Below are 18441 nucleotides of genomic sequence, written 5' to 3' on the forward strand. Positions count from 1 at the left end.
GAGCATGAATAATTCTTTTTCTTGACCCATAACTGATATCTTCTGTTTTTGGCATGACTCAAGTGACGGCTCAAACCCTTGCTGACATTTTTATACTGTGTGTAAATTGGAGAATAACCATCAGTTTTAGCTTTGAGCACTACAAAATTAAAGCACGTCATTGCACAGCAGTGGTTCGTGATATAGCTCAGTAAAAAGATCAGTTTTTCAGTGGGCTAATAATATTGATCATGGTATTTTTTTCTGAAATAATTTTGTTATTATGTACAAATAAAAAATATTTTGTGTGTGTGTGTGTGTGTTGGGAGGGGATAATAATTTTGTCCTTTTCTATGTGTATTTAAATTGCAATTAAAAGCAATTAAATATGACCTTTTTTGTACATGAGTTAATTTTCTGTTAAAATAATCACTAAATGCATAAATCATGATAACTGAGGGGTGAACACTTGAGACTCATTACTTTAAGGAGGCAAAGCTAAAAAGGACTATAGATTAACTCAATGTGATGATAAGGCGAGGGGTAAGGGGTGTGGTTTGATCGGGGGAGGTGGGGGGATTTCTGGATGCTCGCGAGAAGACAGATGCTGAGGCTGTTCGAGATTCACATTCTCACGGACTGGGGATGTGAGAGAGCCCGACGAGATGGAGACCTTCATCCATCTTTATCTGAATGTGAGTCAAGTGCATTTTTATCAGCTTTATCGTGCATGTAGATGCATTTCAAGCGAACCTGCATGAGACGATCGGGTAAGAAAATCCTCCTCTCACCCCCCTGAGACTGCGTAGGATAAGACAATAAATTCCTCTGTTCCCGGTGGCATTTGTCGGATTAAATAGCTTTGCGTAAATACGCAAATAACTGTTTTGTCTGTTCTAATTGTAGTGTGAAAATGATGGTTTTTGTCTGAGTTATAATAGGGGCGTATGGGCCCGTTTATCAGAGCGATGCGGGTTGGAGGTACTCCCCTCCTCCCTCCTCCACCCATCCACCCCTGTCTCCATCAGCTCTGTGGGATCAATAAATACAGGGTTAAACTCTGAGCACAGGACGGATTGCATTACATATGACGGTATGCTGTGTTTTATATTTTATTTCAAGGCTTAGTTTGCTAAGGGCCATCCCGACGGAGGCCCAGCAGTGTAAACAGGCACTCCAGTGATTTATATTCTTCAGTGATGTGAAGGGCACTGTGGAGGAATATATGAGCAATAGCCTTCAGTAGATGGGCTTTTAAAAAGCAGACTGGGTGTTGTTCTCTACCGCTGAATGATTATTTCATGCTCCACTTAAATGTGCATTATGTTCAGCCATCGCTTTAGGTATGTGTGTTTTCTTTGTTATTTACGATTTGTTTCTTTTCATCCAAATTTCCATGAATATCATAGCCCAGTGAAGATGAGCATAACTGATGACAGTTATCAGACTATAAATTAGCTGACTATTATTATTACAAGGAGAATCATTTCATGTGTGTGGGTGGGTGTTTGAATAGTTGGGTGTTGTGTGAAACCAGCAGATGAAAGGAGCCGTGCAGGTATCTTGCAGAAGCACTGCACACAAATAGAGAAGCTCTAAAAGTATCTATTTAGCTGCAAGATTGCAGGAATTAAGTATTAGAAATTTTGTATGGAAGACACCACCTTCTGTATTACAGTATTATCACCGTTTGCACCATCTCACAATTATGACAATGTAATTTTTTGTTTATGTGGATATTATTATTCCCAGGGACGCTGGAGCTTACCCCAAATATTGTAGGGTTCACTCTGGACAGGTGTCCAAATCTGAATAATATTTTTGATCATATTAATAGTCATTTTAAGCCCTAACATATAAAAAAACATTTAAAATGACTATATTTTTCCAAACAGATGAGTCCCGGCTGTGGTCTTTAGATGTCTCAGTACCTACCACAGTAACTCTAAATCTTATTCCTAAAGTTAACTCTAAAGCTGTCAGAATATTTAATTTTTGGCTTTTAAAAATAATTCTGATAGTCTAAATAATAGAGCTACTTTTAGCTGCTCTCTTATTCACAAGAGGCCGACACAGTGAGTAGCTATTCATGTTTAATTTGGCAGATTTCCTTCCAGGATCAAACTGGAAATCTTTCATTTTTTAGGCAAAGATGTAAACCACTACCACATTAGAGACCCAGTTTGCCAGGCTAAAAGAAGTCTAAAAAATTATTTGGGTTTTTTCTCAAGGAAAAAGTCCCTTTTATTTGTATCCACAGCATATGGTCAGGCCTTATCAATGATGACTAAGACCTCACAGGGTTAAATGATTATTTGATTATGACTCTTGCTGATTCACTTTCAGTGAAATTGACTGCTGGAGAGGCTGTGGGATGGAAAGAGCAAATCTTTTCCATATATTTTTTGATTGTAGTACAGAATGGCATTCGGATATCTAGTTTTCAAATCATATATTTAAGTACCATCACACCGGCTTATATATTTCTATCAAACCTGCATATCTATAATGAACCTGGTTGCTCTGCATGTGTTAGCAGATTTGTTTGACTTGCTGCAGGAAAAACTAACCTTTATTTGACCTGTTTAAGATGAATATATTTGATAAATGCTTGAAAGGATGGAGTAAATAATAATAAAAATTCAAACAATGTAAACCAGACTTTGTGTGAAAGTGTACAGTCATAATTTAACACCCTGTTACACAGCAGTGTAATCTGCTGCACATATGTATTCCTGGTTTTAAATATTTTATTTGTTTGTTTGTTTGTTTTTTACTTTTGGTTAGTTTTGCATTTATTGTTTGGATTGGTATGCTCACATTTAATACTCAAAGAAAAATTCCCACCTCAACACACACACACACACACACACACAGGAATTAAAATTAACTACTAAGAGTTCTCGACATATTTATTTTAAGGGGCAATGCTTGACAATGTGCTACTCTAACTGTGAGTCACAGTGTGTGACTTCCCGAGCTGTGATAATTACAGAACAGAAACCCCCAAAAGCAGTTGCGTTTTAATGAATAGTCTCGATGATGGGTTCGCTTCAAAGCTTAAACCTAATGTGAAAACATGTGTAGAGTAAGAAATCGCTCTTTGATGAGCAGAAGCTGCTCATATTTGTTATTCACTGTGTGTCTTCTTTGATGTTACAGGATCTCGGGAGTCACGCCAAGATGTGACTGTCACGGCGCGTCATAGTTTGGAGGCTCTACAATACTTGTTTCCATAGCAACAGAAATATCAGAATATCCAAATAAGTCCCATTCCCACAATGCAGTCCTCTCAGCCGCCGAAACCGCGGCGCTTTGACGTCAGCAGACGGACCAATAACTTAGCTGCACCAAAGTCTCACGGCCCTGGATTTCAGAGGGAGGATAAAAACATGAACACAATCACCACGCCGTCCCCACGCCGGGCCACCAAGGGCCCTACCGCTCCCTCCAGGACCCGAGTGGGCGTACAGCCTCGAGCTCCAGTAAGCCAGTCCAGGTTAAGCTCACAGAAACAGGGTTCTACTGTCTCTAAACCAGCTAAACCCAAACCCAAGAATGGCCGTGCATCTGCAGCAACCCAAATTGTACCTGCAGCGGATCCGCCTCCTCCGCTTCCCTCGGTTCTTCCCGTTGACCCGAACTGCAACGAGCCGAGCCTCCCGTGTCTATGCTGTGATGGCCGATCCCCACAGGACAACAACAGCATGTTCAACCACAACCACAACAACAACAACACCGTCTCCCTCAGACATCAACTGCAGCTACCGCCTCCACCGGCCCCGATGCCCCTGAGGCAGGATGGGACTGGGGCCAAGGAGCAGGCACAGGCAAAGGCCCAGATGGAGATTTCTGCCTGCCCTGCTGCCAGTCTGGAAAATGAAGAGAAGATTTCAGATGAAAACACTGAAGTAGACAATAAGAAAAATGCAAAGGTGGAGGAAGATGATGAGGAAGAGAGCAGCGGGGATATTGAGATTGACGATGAAGAGGAAGATAACGATGACGATGACGATGAAGATGATGACACCCTGGTCCCCTCGTGCTGCGACTGTCCCCCCTCCCTCCTGGAGTTCTCGCTCTCCTCTTCTACCTCCTCTTCCTCCACTTCCATCAGCTCCTGTTCTGATCTGGAGTCTGACTGTGCCGATCAATCTGCCTCCATCTGCTCTTCCCAAGATCAAGACAATCTGTCCGTCTCTCTTTCCTCCAAAGACCACTCTCTCCCACAAGGCCCTGATAGCAAGCCTCCTGCTCGCTCACCTCCATCCCTTCCTCTGAACCGAAATCCCTTCTGTTTAACATCTCATTCCCCGAGTCCACCTTGCTCCCCAGATGAGGGTTACCCTTCTGCGCTTGACTCACCTTCCCCTGACTACTTAGGAGTCAAAGATGATTCTGAGGTCACCAAATTAGGCTTGCTTGACTTCCTAGAATCGGTCGGAGAATTTGGGAAAATGGAGCGGTTCAGCCAGGTGATCCAAGTGGCTCGCTGGGATCTGGACGGGGAACAGCACTGGGATGTTCTGCGGGATCGCTTAGATCACCTGGATCGTTTGGAAAAGGTGAACAGGGAAGTAAAACTGGCCTACATCGCCAGACTCCACGAGAAGGGACTTGATCTTGGAGATCTGGATGAGCAGGACCTTTCGGATGTCATGGATGAAATGGGCAACATTGACATTCCCTGGAAGCTGTATAAAACACACGATGAAACGATGGGAGAATCTCAGGAGTTTTCAGATGCTGGGGTCGACTTAACCGCTCCGTCAGACTGTGAAGATCCCCTCGTTCCAGATTCCCTCACACCTTCCCCTGTTGAGCCGCCACCTAGACCCCCAAAACCTCCAGCGCGACATGCCAGCGTGAGCTCAGACCTCCACACCTACATAAATATCAGCAGAGAGACCACCTCCATGGCTGTTTCCACCTCTCCTACATTGTCTACCTTCTCACCTAACTCCTCATCCCCTACATTCACCACTTTTAGGTGTGAGAAATCCCTACCTTCATCTCCACCATCCATTCCTCCTCTCCCTGCTTCTAAGCCAGTTCCTTACCTCACTCTCTATACCACCCCTTCTCCACCTCCCTCTATCCCCACCCCAACACCTCCTATCCCTCCACCTCGAAAGCGACACCTCGCACGGAAGGAAGCGCAGCGCCTCGCTGCTCTTCAAGCCGAACAGGAAAAGACCCCCATGTCCCTCCCGCCACCTACCACCCGGCCCCCACCTCTCCCTCCTCCACCTGTTATCTCAGTCTCCTCTTCCTCTCCTCCTGCCATACCACCTCCACCTACGCTGCCTCCTCCGCCATCCTTCCACGCATTGGATGTAGAGATTCGGAAACTGCTCATGCTTGCTGGACTGACCCAAGCCGAGCTCCTCAAGCTCAGCCCTGAGCTTGGCGTCTGTGTCGGGGGGTTAGAAGACGAGGGAGATGGAGATAATTTCATGAAACCTAAATCTCTGGAGTCACAAGAGTTCAGTCTGCGGTACAGAGAAGAGGAAAGTGAGCCTGACACACAGCTGGTGGCCAGAGATCAATGGATTGGCACTGAAAAGTTGGAGGGAGATCAAAAAGCAGATATAGCTGAAGAAGGCAAAAAGAAAGAGGAGGGCAGAGACACACAGAGAACGACGTCATTTACTGAGATGGCAAGGAGAAGGAAGAAAAACACCGGCTTGGCATTTGACCAGTACTACAGTTTAAGCAATACACATGAAGATAAAGCAAAGAATGTGAGCTTTGGGGCTTCCCGTTATTCTGCTGAGCCACCAGAGTCACCGCCGCCTCCTCCTCCCCCTCGCCCTCTGCCACCCATTCCTCCATCTTTGCCATCCCTCAAAGTCAGCACTCTGCCCGCCAACTCTGAACAACCTGAGCGTTTTGATTGGCTGATAGCATTCACACCTGAGTGTGAAGCCCCACCACAGCTGCCACCCATAGAAAAGAGAAAGGCCTACGTGGAAACCCAAAAGAAGCCCAATTCGTCAGGTACCTCGCCAGGGTCAGCTCCAAAGGTCACAACCTTTAAAGAGTTGCGTTTCCGCAACAAGAGCGCCTCTCCTCCGACTAAGGTGATCACTGAGCCCGATCCTGACCCCACAATAATCACTCCAGATCCAGATATACTCTACAATTTAAAGTGGAGGAAACAGAAGGAGGGAAGTGATGGCAACCAGTGGGAGTACACCTCTCAGGCTCAGGCCCTATTCATGCAGCCGCCGCCAGCCCTCACCTCAATGGCTGCTCTGCAGGAAATGCTCCAGAGAGCTGATAAGGAGGGGGGGCAACTAGAGTTGTGCCCATCACAGAAGATTGGCTGCTCAGTCAGTGACAACAGCCTGTGGACCTTGGACAGAGAGTGGGAGGGGGAAGAAATTAAGAAGGAAGAAAAACAAGGGAAGGACAAACAAAAGGAGGAGGTGGAGGTGAGAGGACAAGCTGATGGAGGACGGACTTTTGAATCAAGAACTTCAGGTGAGTGTGATTTTAATGGTAGTAAATTGGAAGTTATATTCAGTTACATGAAGTACATTCCTGCCTGTGCATGTGCATAGAAGAAAGTAAACACACAAAAATAAGTCAGAGCGAATTGGTTGACAGAACAGATCTGGGACGGGCAGATGATGGAGAGGAACAGATGGGGAAAAGGCACACTAACAGTCGTCTTGCTCAGTTCTTCAGTGATGCACAAATAATATCCTTTGACATTACAATGAAAAGAAACAGAAAGCCATGGGAATTGAAAAAAAAAAGTACACTCATTTGTGGAAATGATAAATGGAGCCACGGAAGAGAGATGGAGCGGGAACATGAGTCACCGAAAAGGATGATGCAATGATGTGATGGCAGGGGATAAACAGGGTGATTTTAGATAGGGGAGTAAGAAATGTGAACACAACAGTAAGAGATGGAAGAATATAGTGAGGCTAGTGAAGGTAATATGAGGAGAAAGGGGAGGTTGGAAACTTTCCAGCCAGTATTTCCTGTACGGGTTATCAGCGTGTGATGTCATCACAGACTTATTCAATTATTCATCCACTCTTCAGATTGAGGGGGAGAGGAATAATGGAGCTCGCTACCGTCCTCGCTTTAAATCCGACTTTTTCCTGTTTCCTGTTTTTGTTTTTTTCTTTCTTTGTGGGCATCCTGAAATATTTTCCTTCTCCCCTCTCTCTCTGCTTCTTTAATAGTTTTGAATCCCAGTTCTGGGACATTTATGTGCTTTTTACTTATGCTGTCTCCACCCCACCACCCCACCCTTTGCTCCCTGGAGCGGCACAGATAGCTCAGATCAGGTTACGTAGCTCATATGGTCCTACATTAGGCTACATTAAAACTAAGTTGTCCATGTACAGCAGGGTACTTAAAACCAAATGACTGGGTTATTTTTTCTAAATGATTTATAGGTTAAAAATTCCAAAAGTTTCAGATCTTTTCTCAAAACCACTGCAGTGAGGTAGGTTTGGGGGGGATAGGTGTATACACCTTTAAGAGCTCAAGGGGTGGATCTTAGTACATGGACCAATTACTGCGAGCCAGTGTCAGAAAACTAGGAAGTATCATGTATTTGTTGCAGTTCAGACACAGCTCAAGTCTAACTAAGGTATGATTGCTTTCTAGCTCCTTTTTTAGTTTAAGGTAAATACAGTGTAACGAGAGTCGTGGTGCCACTCTGAGAATTTCCACAAAGGCGGGCCTGATGATTGAGCAGAAAGGAACAGAAATCTGTTATCTGTTGACTGACTCAGCAGTACAGTTTTTGCTGTACTGGTGGAGAAGGGAGGGGTGGTGGGGAAGAAGGTAGAGAGAGATAGAAACTAAAAGCAGAGAGTGAGAGAGAAGGTGATCCAGAGGTGATGACAGCACGCACTGCAGTAAAGTACAAAACGTTTAGCAACACCAGTCACTGACTGTGGTTAACACTCATAACTCTCAGGTGTCAAACAGAAATCTGATGTCACAAAGAAAACGTGGATTCTTAACACGTGTTGTAGTAGGATGACTCTTCAGGAATGGCATTTTAATTATGATGAGTTAAGCGAGTGAATGACAGACCGAGTCCTTCTACCGTGCAGCTGTGAGACTGCTCCGTAATTATTCTTTTACAGCCTCCGTGTCATTTCCTGTCATGTCAGACCCCTCCAAAGCGAAAGACTGTGTTTATTGCTCTTCATAAATCAGCTCCATTGACTTCCATGCACCGTCGGTGTGTAACTGTCAATCAGAGTTTGACTGGAATAAATACTGCATGGTGTTTTGAAGATGACTGCTAGAATACACATGTGCATTTTTTCTCTCAACAGACACTAACATGTTCTGCATCTCTCTCTCCTTCCCATTTCTTTGACACCTCTTTCTTCCTTGTTTTTCTCACTTATCCATCCCGTTTGGTTTGTTTCCATTCGGTTGTCTCCATTTTGGCATCGCTCCCTCATTACCATTTATGCTTGTGCGTCTGCCCTCTCCATCCGACCTCCTGCACTTTTTGGCCTTGTTCTCCCTTTGAACTAAGCAGTTTCCTCACCCCCGCTCTCCCTCGCCCAGTCCTCCCAACCCTACTTCCTCCACACCGCTATCCCTTCCTTTCGCCCAGGCTACTGTTACTCCCACCCCCTTGCAGATCCCAGGCCCCGCAGTCATGTAGGCCAAGGGCCCACAGACACACACAGAAACACACGGTGGACCCCTGCTGTCCGCTCAGCTTGTGTCCACAGAGATGAATCGAGCTCTGCTATAAGCTCTGGGTTTAAAGATGAATCCCCGGCTGCTTTTGGTGTAGAGTCTCCACATGACTGTGGGGATAAGTTTAAGCAAAACACACCTTCAGCTTACCAATATAACAGCGATCCCAAAACTAATGAAAGGGACTTTGCAACCGACTCAATCTGTAATCTTGACTCCCTTTACCAAAGTGATTCAGAGAAGCAGAATGATGCCAACGCCGTGTCTGTTAGCAGCACCGCTGAAGCACCAGGTTGCACCACACCGTATAAGAATATTGATGTTATGATGATGTATTCAAACAGCATCGGTGCTAGGGATTCGATGTATTCAGAGAAGCGCTTACTCTCTCACACAGACCAGGACAGCATCAAGGCTAGGACATCCAAAGAGCTCCCTCCCCTCCCCACCTATTACCTGTACCACCCTAAGAACTGCCCTCTTCACAGGGGGGCTCCCCCCCGCCTCTCTCCTATCGGAGCCCTCTCCCCTCCCCATCGCTCCGGAGCACCCCCTCCCGGTGCAGCAGGCTCCTCCCTCAGCTCCCCGCTTTTCCCCCGCTCGCACACCTTGCCTGCCCTCGCTGCTCCTCTCTACTATCCAAACCTCTACCCTCCTATACCGCCCAGGGCACCCCCCCGACCCCCAAAACTCTACCAGGCTCCTTTGCAGTCACGCGTGGCGAGTAAGATCGATCTCTCTCTCTTTCCTTCTCTCTCTCCATACACCTTACACTTTCTCTCCTTGTCTGACATCTTGCTTGCATGTCTGTCTGTCTGTCTCTATTTCTGTCTCTCTTCTCTCGTCTGGATGTGGTGGCCTACACGCTTGTGTCACCTATGGCCCCGGGGGTTTGCAGATTTGAAAGAACTAGGTAACTGTAGCTGTTTTATATATCAGAAGGCGCGTCCCTGCAGGCCATCTGATACGTCTTATCTGCTCTGTCCTTTCAAATCTGCAAAGGGCCTTCAGAAGGGTAACAGCTGTTTCTGTCACAAGGTGTCTAGAGTCACTCTCATCACTGTCTCTCTCTCTCTGTCTGTCTTTCTCCACCTGTCTGTCTCTTTGTCCCGATGTTGTTCTTGTCGTCTTTTTGTTTTTGCATGGTGTGTCCACACAGACACGTGCATTTCATGCAAAGCGAACCTCAAGTAGCTGCTTGATGATGATGTGATGCTAATAAACAAATAAAGTTTTCATTTTTATTGTTCTGTGTTCGGTTAAGATCCACGGCATCCTGTTCATTGTACACATTTGCATTTATCGATCTAGTTTATATAAATACATTTATATAAACAGCAAAATGTACTTTACACCTACCTTTTGCACATGGATGTACTTTCTTCTGACCCGGTTCTTGTGGTAGTTCCTACACTTGTTTGTTCCTAGCTCTGCAGTTCCTCCGTGTATGCCTATATTAAGTGTGTGAGTATTTGTATAACTGTGTTTGTGTGAGTTGAGGTTAATTGCATGGGATCCTGTTTAGCCCTGAAGCAGACAAAAAGTCGTGTTCACAGATCCAGTTGTGAAAATCTCATCACAGTAATCCTACAGGATGTGCTCGCTCACTGTTTGTCGTCAGCAGTAACGACTGCTTCCATCTGCTTCTATCTGGCTTCTTCATTGCTTAAGTGCTCCTGCTAATAATGCTAATATTTTAGTTGTTTTGTTTCTTTTGGTGGTGATTCATTTTTTTTAAGTTTGTTAATTTGTATTTTTTTAACACTTGCATACAAAGTAATTGCGATATATATTTATTTGTTTTTTTTTACCATCGCTGTCAGCTGTTCGCAGCGTCTCATTCGCTGGCTCTGTGCTGAAGACAGACACACCCTGGATGGGCGAGGATGTGAAGCATCCAATGAGAGGTCTTGGCCTATCCTCTCTGTGCCTACAGGAAAAGAAAGGTGGGATTGGACGTACATGTGCCGGATGTGCGTTTGTTTGTCCGTGCACGCTCTTCTAACCAGCTGTTGCTTTTACTGTTTAACTTCTTTTTTTTTTTACACCCGGTTCTCCTCTCTAGCCCTGGTAGGTGCAGTTAGTGTGGCAGTGGAAGCCATATTGGCCCAGTTCAGTTCTTCAAGGACTGTGGTTCAGAAGGTCAGTACCTGCTGGTTTGATGACAGTAGCTAGAAGGACTGTGTGCTTTTTCATTTGTCAGTCATCCTTTATAATCCATGTGTTTTTGGCTAAACGTCATGGTGTATTAAATTTATTGTTTCCTTCTTGTTTTGACTATTGCGTGCCTTCCTCCAGTCTTCCTCAGTTAACAGGGTACTAGAGTATCTTAAGATAACCCAGTTTCTTAGTCACAAGAATTTCTTTGTCAACTTGCTGCTCACTCACCGCCCAAATCATCGCTCATTACATCATGTTGATCATCACCACACAATCCCCCTTTTCCACCCCTCCCTCTCTCTTTGAGTCATCCTTTTTCATCTTCTTCTCCAATCACTGCACATATTCCTCCTCACCCAACACCATTTTTTTGCCCCCAAACCATGCTCCCTTCCTTTCTTCTCCTCTCCTCAGGCCTTATCAGGAGACAGCGCTATAAATCCATCACTGGGCCGTCTGGTGCTGCAGTGCCTCTGCCCCGCCCTCCACAGCTTGCTGACTGATGGCTTGAAACCTTACCAGAGTGACCTGATTGCAGGCAGGAGGCCAAACTCCGCTTGGAGTCTGGTCCAGGCTTCAACCAGGGCAGGTAGCATACCATGCATCATAGCCGTGGATATTAAAAATGAGATATTATCCTGTTGTTCCTCTGAGGTTTGGTTTCCTGGTTGATAGTGATAAACTCTGCAATTCGTCTGTCTCCACTTTTCTCCCACATCAGTCAATACTTGTTGATTTTATCGTCTAAAATGCTGAATAAAGTGAACACCAGGACACAGATATTGATTGGCCTACGAGTGCCAAGCTTCACAGCAATTTTTCACTCACTTCTGTAAGGTCCTTCATTGATCTCTCTCCCTCTCTCTCCCTCTCTCTCTCTCTCTCCCTTTCTCTGTGCATTTTATCCTCTTCCTCCCAACCAATCTCCCAAGGTCCTAAAACTCACGCCTTGTTCAATCTGCAAGTTCGAGTTGGAGAACTACCCCAGCTCAGACAGAGCAAACACAGGTTCAACGCATTCCTCCTCGGCCTACTGAAGTAAGCAGTGGCTATTAACAATCCTTGATCTCCACTGACTCGTTTAAGAGCGCGTTGTTCATTTTATTATTGCACTCATAAGGCCAGATTTACTCATGTTTCTGCGCAAGCACAAAACTCTTTTGTGGCATTCATTTGAACTCAAATTGCAGTAAATTAAACATAGAAAAAAACTTAACTTATTTACTTTTGCTTCTCTCTATCAGAGCTATTACGTACCATATTGGCATGTGGAACTGAAATGAAAACGGGATCTTTGTTAGTGTGTTAGAAAAATGTCTTAATCTTACAATATGTAATATTTACTGAAATAGGTATTTACCGCTTCATACAGCCTGCAGGAAACAAAAAAGCAGATCATGTGGCACAGTAACAGTATCCTCAATAAGACACCAACAATAAATAGTGATTTGTGTTCTCCTACACATGGTGCAGGTCAGCTGTTACACATAGTTTGTAGTAACGCAGCTCTCGTCTGCGCTCCACCTGAGTCTCAGTCCTCAGGTTCACACTCAGTCTTTCTAACAGTGGAGTTCAACCTTATATTAAAGATATTGTCTCCTCTCCAACTGCTTATCATTCTCCTGAATTCTCTCACTGTTTTCAGTGAGAAACCCTTGTGTAAAACCTGTACTTGCACTGTATTACTACACCCTCATCGAGGCTGCTTGTTTTTAACCTGCTAATTTGTGCTGCTCTTGCAGAATGCTGAAATCAACTGCCTGCATTCTTGTTTATAAATTAGCACATTGTTAGTAGATCACCCACATAACTTTCCACTCCCATGGGCGCATTTTTGCGTTTGGTAATTTGCTCCACTTAGTAAATCCGGCCTAAACTGCATAATAATTTCTGTGCACGTATCTTCTTTGTATCCTCGTTACTCATCTTCTTTCTGTTTTTGTCTCGTAGCACCAAGCTTCTTGACTTCTGGCTGTCTTACCTTCAGTCTTGCAGTGGTAAGTTTTCCTCTCTTCTAGCAGTTGTTGCAGTTATGAGCAGGGTGCAATTTGCCAGGGTGGGGATGCAGATGTAGGGGATTTTCCCCTCTCTGGTGAATGAATGAAATAAACTCAGAGTATCAGGAGACCACTTGCCTGATCAGAGAGAAGGAAAGCGAGGTGCTTCAGATGACGCGGAAAAGCAGAAAAAGTCTGTCATCAAAGCAGGCTGTTTTCTCCATGTAGGTATATGCTATACAGGACTAATTAAGCTGTTTAATATTTTTCAAATTAACAGCATTTTGTTCTGTTGAAATTTGTACGTATTTCTTTAAAAATATTGAAGCTTAATGGCAAAATACTATTAATTGGATTTGGGACTTTATTCTTGCATGTCAAACCTTTTATACTGCTGCGTTTGATTGAGAGGTAAACATTAATATTTCTCTAGAGACTGTTAATATTCCTCATGTTAATTTCATTGAAAAAAAATCATGACAGTATTCTTGTAAAAGCTGTGGACATGTGTTTAAGTCCTGAATTTGTTTAGTTGAATTCTGTAAACGTTACATTGACAGCAGCGATAAATGCCATTATTTTCATGTCGTGGTGCAAATCTGGTTACAAGCATCAATGTAAATACTGAAACTGACCTCTCTCTCGGGCTCTCTCTTTCTCAGATGTGCTGGAGACCTATTACCACCCCACCTCTTTTATGCGTCTGTCGCAGACCGCCTGCCAGCCTCTGTTTGAGGAGCTGCTCCTTGTGTTGCAGCCTCTGAGCCTGCTCACCTTCAACCTCGACCTGCTCTTCCAGCACCACCATTTAGAGCCAGAGAGTCACAGGCCAGAGATCCCCAGCCCTCCCTTTCCGGATCCGGGATCCCAGCTTTCAACAAAGGAGACAGCAATAAATGGGTCTCAATCCAAAACTCCAGACAGCAGATACAGTGAAAGCCTCTCAGAAGTAGACTTTGGAAGCCCAGATCATCAGGCAGCTAAAGATGCTAAATCATCACCTGTGACTAATTCAGAAAACGGAGGATCGGGAGCGTCAACAGATACCAGTTTTGGACCCATAAAGGCTTCAGTCACTCAGGAGGAGACGAGTCCTCAACTGTTGTGGGTCCAGGAAAAAGAAATTGAAGATTTGCCTCCTCCTAATGTTGAGGAAGACAGCCTCGCTCAGCAGGCAGGACAGGTAGCCACAACTGTTCAACTCCTCTGCCTTTGTATTCAATGATGATTGTGTGATTATGCAGAAATACATGGATCTGTTTTTTTTTTATTTATAGGTAATTCAACAGGGATGGGGTGCTGTTGTGCGCTGGGGAGGCCGACTAAGTCAGAACCTGGCTGAGTTGAGCCTCTCTGCAGTGAAGAAGGATGAGATGAACACAGATCTGCCAGATCTCCAGGCTCAGGCAGGAAGCGACTACACTCCAGTCAGCGGTGGTACTCAGGTTCCCTGGGGTCTGAGCCGGCTCTTTGGAGCCTCCAAAACTCCCACCAGCCCGACAGGTCACACACAACCAACCAGGTCAGTCATTAAATATGTAATAGTTATTATATAGTCTAGACTGCAGAAATTGGTTTTACTGATAATCATATCCTCTGTTGAATAAATTTAATCAGCTTCTGAAGACACTTGTCTGTGACTCATGCCTGTTTGTAATTTTCCAAGTTTCTGTAATTTCCCTCAGACGTCCCTCTCAGTGGTTTGCACCTGGTGTCACTGCACTGACCCGAATGGTGAGCAGCAGCTCCACACCAATGCCGAGAAGGATCCCCGAGACTCTGGGAGAGACCGGATCAGAGTCCGAGGAAGATGTCGACACACTGGAGATGAAGGACAAACCCAGACCACTCAGGTACAGCAGACATAAAGTGATGGCAATGATGGATGAGAACAATGACACAGCATTGCTGTTTTCTCACAGTTACTGTTGCAAGCGCTGATTCTGTTTCCAAGTTTTAAATACATTTATATGACCTATATCGGCCTTTATAATGTAGACCAGGGCTGTCCAACTCCAGTCCTCGAGAGCTACTGTCCTGCAGCTTTTAGATGCGTCCCTACTCCAACACAGCTGAATCAAATGGTTGGATTTCCTCTTCAGCACGCCATCAAGTTTTCAAAGGCCTGATAACAAGCCATTCATTTGATTGAGGTGTGTCGGAGAAAGGATGGGTCTAAAAGCTGCAGGACAGTAGCTGTCGAGGACTGGAGTTGGACACCCCTGATGTAGACTGTCTTCATTAAGTGAATGGTAACATCTCAAAGCCCAAAACTGACAAAAATCAGATGACAGCAGTGTAATTTTGGGTCAGACCTTTAAACAAGTGGGTTCCTAGTCTGCATATGAAAGATGGATCCAGCTTCAAGGTATGAGTAGTGATACCAAGCTAGTGCCTCAAATCTGCATGCTTTCTTCTCATCTGAGAAGCCCCATGGTTTAGATGCCTGTGAGAAAACAATTGACCCGTGATATCAGTAAGTTGTCCCAATGATTTTATGGTCTCAATCGCTGGTTTCAAGTCAAATTTTACATTTCCATCCAGAGTAAATTAGATGATAAGGTTTGTCTGCCTTGTGAGTGTGCAGTGTCCTCTATTTTTCACCCAGATTTCCCTTCTCTGGTTTCAAAAGACTAACATGGTCACAGTGGGTGACACAGTTATTTTTATGTCTTTTCTTTTGCAAATCAATATTTTTCCCCACTGATAAGGGCGGCAGGGGTTATACCAGAGACACCAGAATAGCTGCTGTTATCATTTTGAATTCTTGTAAACGGTGACTCATCCCGTCTGACATCATACGCTGACGTTACTGTTTGTGGCTGGTGTAAACGCCGATCACTGCGGCTGAGACAGTGTCTTCTGTCCCAGGTCAGTGCGAACGCTGTGTGACCACGCTGGATCCGGTTCCGAGCTCAGCTTCCACAAAGGGGAGGAGCTCGTGGTGTTAGGAGGCGTCGATCAAGACTGGATTCGCTGTCGTCAGGGAGACAAAGAGGGGCTGGTACCTATTGGCTACACCTCTCTCATCATGTGACCATAACTGCTGCACTTAATCAACACTAAAAAAATCAATAAATAATTATAAAGTATATATATATATTTTAGGTGAGTATTGAGAGGTTATGGTAAGGCTGCACTACTCTGAAAGGGATATTTCACACAGGCTCGGTTACAGTTTGAGTTAAGGGCATAACACCATCTGTTGTGCTTTATGTGCATCAGAGGCAATCTGCAGCCCCCCCCCTCCTGTTATGAACATATTGGAGCTTTTCCCATCACAATCATTTCAGTTTGGTAGCGTTCAACTAATAGATTTTAGCAGCAGGAATTGAGCAGATGGTGCGAAATAATGACTCGACTCAAACTTGGATCATTTCAAACCAGAAGACCTTTGATCCTCGAGTGAATTATCCCTTCAAATGCCTTTTTTCTCCATTTCCGTCTTGCTTGCCGGCCGCTGATCTGAAAGCGATTGCCAAAATTCTTTGCAGTCTGTCACACTCGAGTGCGTTCAAATCAGCGGCTATCTGTCGCGAGGAGGCGGCGGTCGACAGCCTGGCTGCAGGTCGTCGAGTGGGGAAAGCATGTTAGAGTAGTGGGCCGTAGCTCCTGTTGCATACTGCGTAGTAATGTAGTGAACTGTAGCTGTGTAGACCCGTTCTATTGACCTTTCACCCTTATTGACCTCTCATCTTTCTCACCTGGTTTATGTGTGTTTGACATGTTTCTGCTACTGTATTTGACTGTATAAATATACATATAAAAATATATATATATAAATATATAGCTATATAAAACGAGATTGATATTACCAAGATAGATAGAAAGGTAGATAAATATGAGAAAGCAGCAGCTTAAGGCTGCAGCCGTATTGATGGAGTGATTATTCATCTTTACATTTGCAACAACATGAAGCGGATGTCATACATGCAAAAACAAATGAATATGTGTTTATTTTAAGTATGCAATCCAGTATCTTCCCTATTGTGCGCTTTATGTATTGCCATTGTCATCATATTCATAACATGATTAGATTTAGCTCATACCTTTTAAACTCTGTATGCACTGTAATGTACCACAAATGCTCTGAATGAAAACATCTTAGATATCCCACAAAGTTATAGACGACAGCGACCTGTAGCCAGAATCTCACAGAGCCTCCGTGGGTTTTAGCAAAAACCCTCACAAAAGTCTGCCCCGCTCTTTCTCGGCACTGTCTGAATTTCAAATGAACGCAGTGAGATGTGATGTCGATTCATAAATGCTACAAGTCTGTAGGTTTGGTGGCTGGTCTTCACCTCGTACCTCAGCTTTTGTATTTATCTCAACCCCATGTTTGCCGATCATAATCATTGATATTAATGGTAGTGGTAGCGGTGGAAGTGATTTGTTTGTTTTGTTGTTGCTTAAATGAAAAGAAAAAAAACTGTTGTTTTGTGTCACATAATTATTAGTTATCTGTATCTATGACTATGCATATATTTAAATGTGCAACTAGAAATGTGTTTAGTTTGTTATAAAGTCGATTTTAATTTGATGTTATCATGCAAGAGGAAATCTGAAGCATAAAATGATAAATGCTTAAATTAAAAAAAGAAGAAATCGAAAATAAAGGAGCGCGATTTATAAGCGGGCAGGAAAGGCTAACGCTAAAGGACCTCTATTCAATCAGCAGGAAAGTTCCATTGCTATTGATCAATCAGGGAAAAGATCAGTTCTGCAGAGTTTCAGTGTAGCATGCGATTACTGGCAACAGTCCAGTAGCATTAACTTAAACCAGTGTCATAACTCATTATCAGGAAAAAAAAAAAATGCCAACGCAAGTGATTAAAAGAAATAAAAGAAACAAAGTCTAGATACAGATAAAATATCAGTAGACACGTTTAGTTTGTTTCTTTCCGATGTGAGATTACAAATGCATTTGTTTAAAAGCTATTTATTTATGGGATGTATTATTTATTGATCTTGAGGTTTCTGAAAGGAATAGCTCGCTAATTATCCGGGTTCTTCGTGTGCGAAAATGCACGCATGGCCGTGTGTGTGTGCGTGTATATGAAGTGAAAGCAGAGATGAGCGCGAGCACTTCTGTGTGTCAGCACATCCTGCACTTTCACTTGTGTGTGTGAGTGAGTTAGTTCTGTTCCTCCCTCTCCTCCTCTCTGGTGTCATGTAGCCTGTAGACATCCCGTTGTCCTACTGTTGCGTATAGTTGAGTGCCCCTCTAGTGTCAGTCACTGTTCAGCTCCTGCATGTGCTTGTTTGTAAATACACCAAATAAAATATGTATAAACCAAACACGATCACCTGTGGGAGTCATTTTTTTTTGCACTATAGTTCATGTAAAATCTATACTAACCCTATACTGAAGAGGACCTGTTTTTGTGTTACAATGGTGGATGCTCAAAGTAAACGTGCTAAAGTTTCAAATAATGAGATAATTTTATGTGGAGGTAATCCATGAGCCATAATCTCAGTTCGGTCAGGTTTTTCTGGATCTTTCTTGGATCTTCATGTTGTCATGGAGAGGGGATGCCCTTAATTAAGACATCTCAGGGACACAGCTCTGACTGTGAGGACAGCAGTCCGTCTAAACAAGGTCCAGTGTAAG

At 44.0% G+C, this 18441-nt stretch overlaps 1 protein-coding gene across 1 annotated transcript; it reads left to right on the top strand.

The window, feature by feature from the left end:
• Positions 1 to 618: 618 nt before the first annotated feature.
• Positions 619 to 18128, top strand: rusc1 (RUN and SH3 domain containing 1). Its single transcript, XM_039619936.1, has 11 exons — positions 619 to 674; positions 3142 to 6465; positions 10497 to 10619; positions 10739 to 10815; positions 11248 to 11422; positions 11766 to 11871; positions 12784 to 12830; positions 13493 to 14013; positions 14108 to 14352; positions 14516 to 14683; positions 15702 to 18128. Exons 2-11 carry the CDS (start codon positions 3261 to 3263, stop codon positions 15865 to 15867), a joined length of 4833 nt encoding a protein of 1610 aa, XP_039475870.1. The 5' UTR covers positions 619 to 674; positions 3142 to 3260; the 3' UTR covers positions 15868 to 18128.
• The last annotated feature ends 313 nt before the right edge of the window (positions 18129 to 18441 follow it).

This window comes from Oreochromis aureus, linkage group 11, assembly GCF_013358895.1.
Source record: "Oreochromis aureus strain Israel breed Guangdong linkage group 11, ZZ_aureus, whole genome shotgun sequence".
Classification (NCBI taxonomy): Eukaryota; Metazoa; Chordata; class Actinopteri; order Cichliformes; family Cichlidae; genus Oreochromis; species Oreochromis aureus.

Bases quoted from the DNA above. Each gene is read 5' to 3' on its own strand.
- rusc1 (XM_039619936.1), top strand. From the start codon at position 3,261: ATGCAGTCCTCTCAGCCGCCGAAACCGCGGCGCTTTGACGTCAGCAGA. The intron at 11,423-11,765 runs GTAGCATACCAT...CAATCTCCCAAG, and splicing joins CCAGGCTTCAACCAGGGCAG to GTCCTAAAACTCACGCCTTG. The intron at 14,014-14,107 runs GTAGCCACAACT...TTTTATTTATAG, and splicing joins TCGCTCAGCAGGCAGGACAG to GTAATTCAACAGGGATGGGG.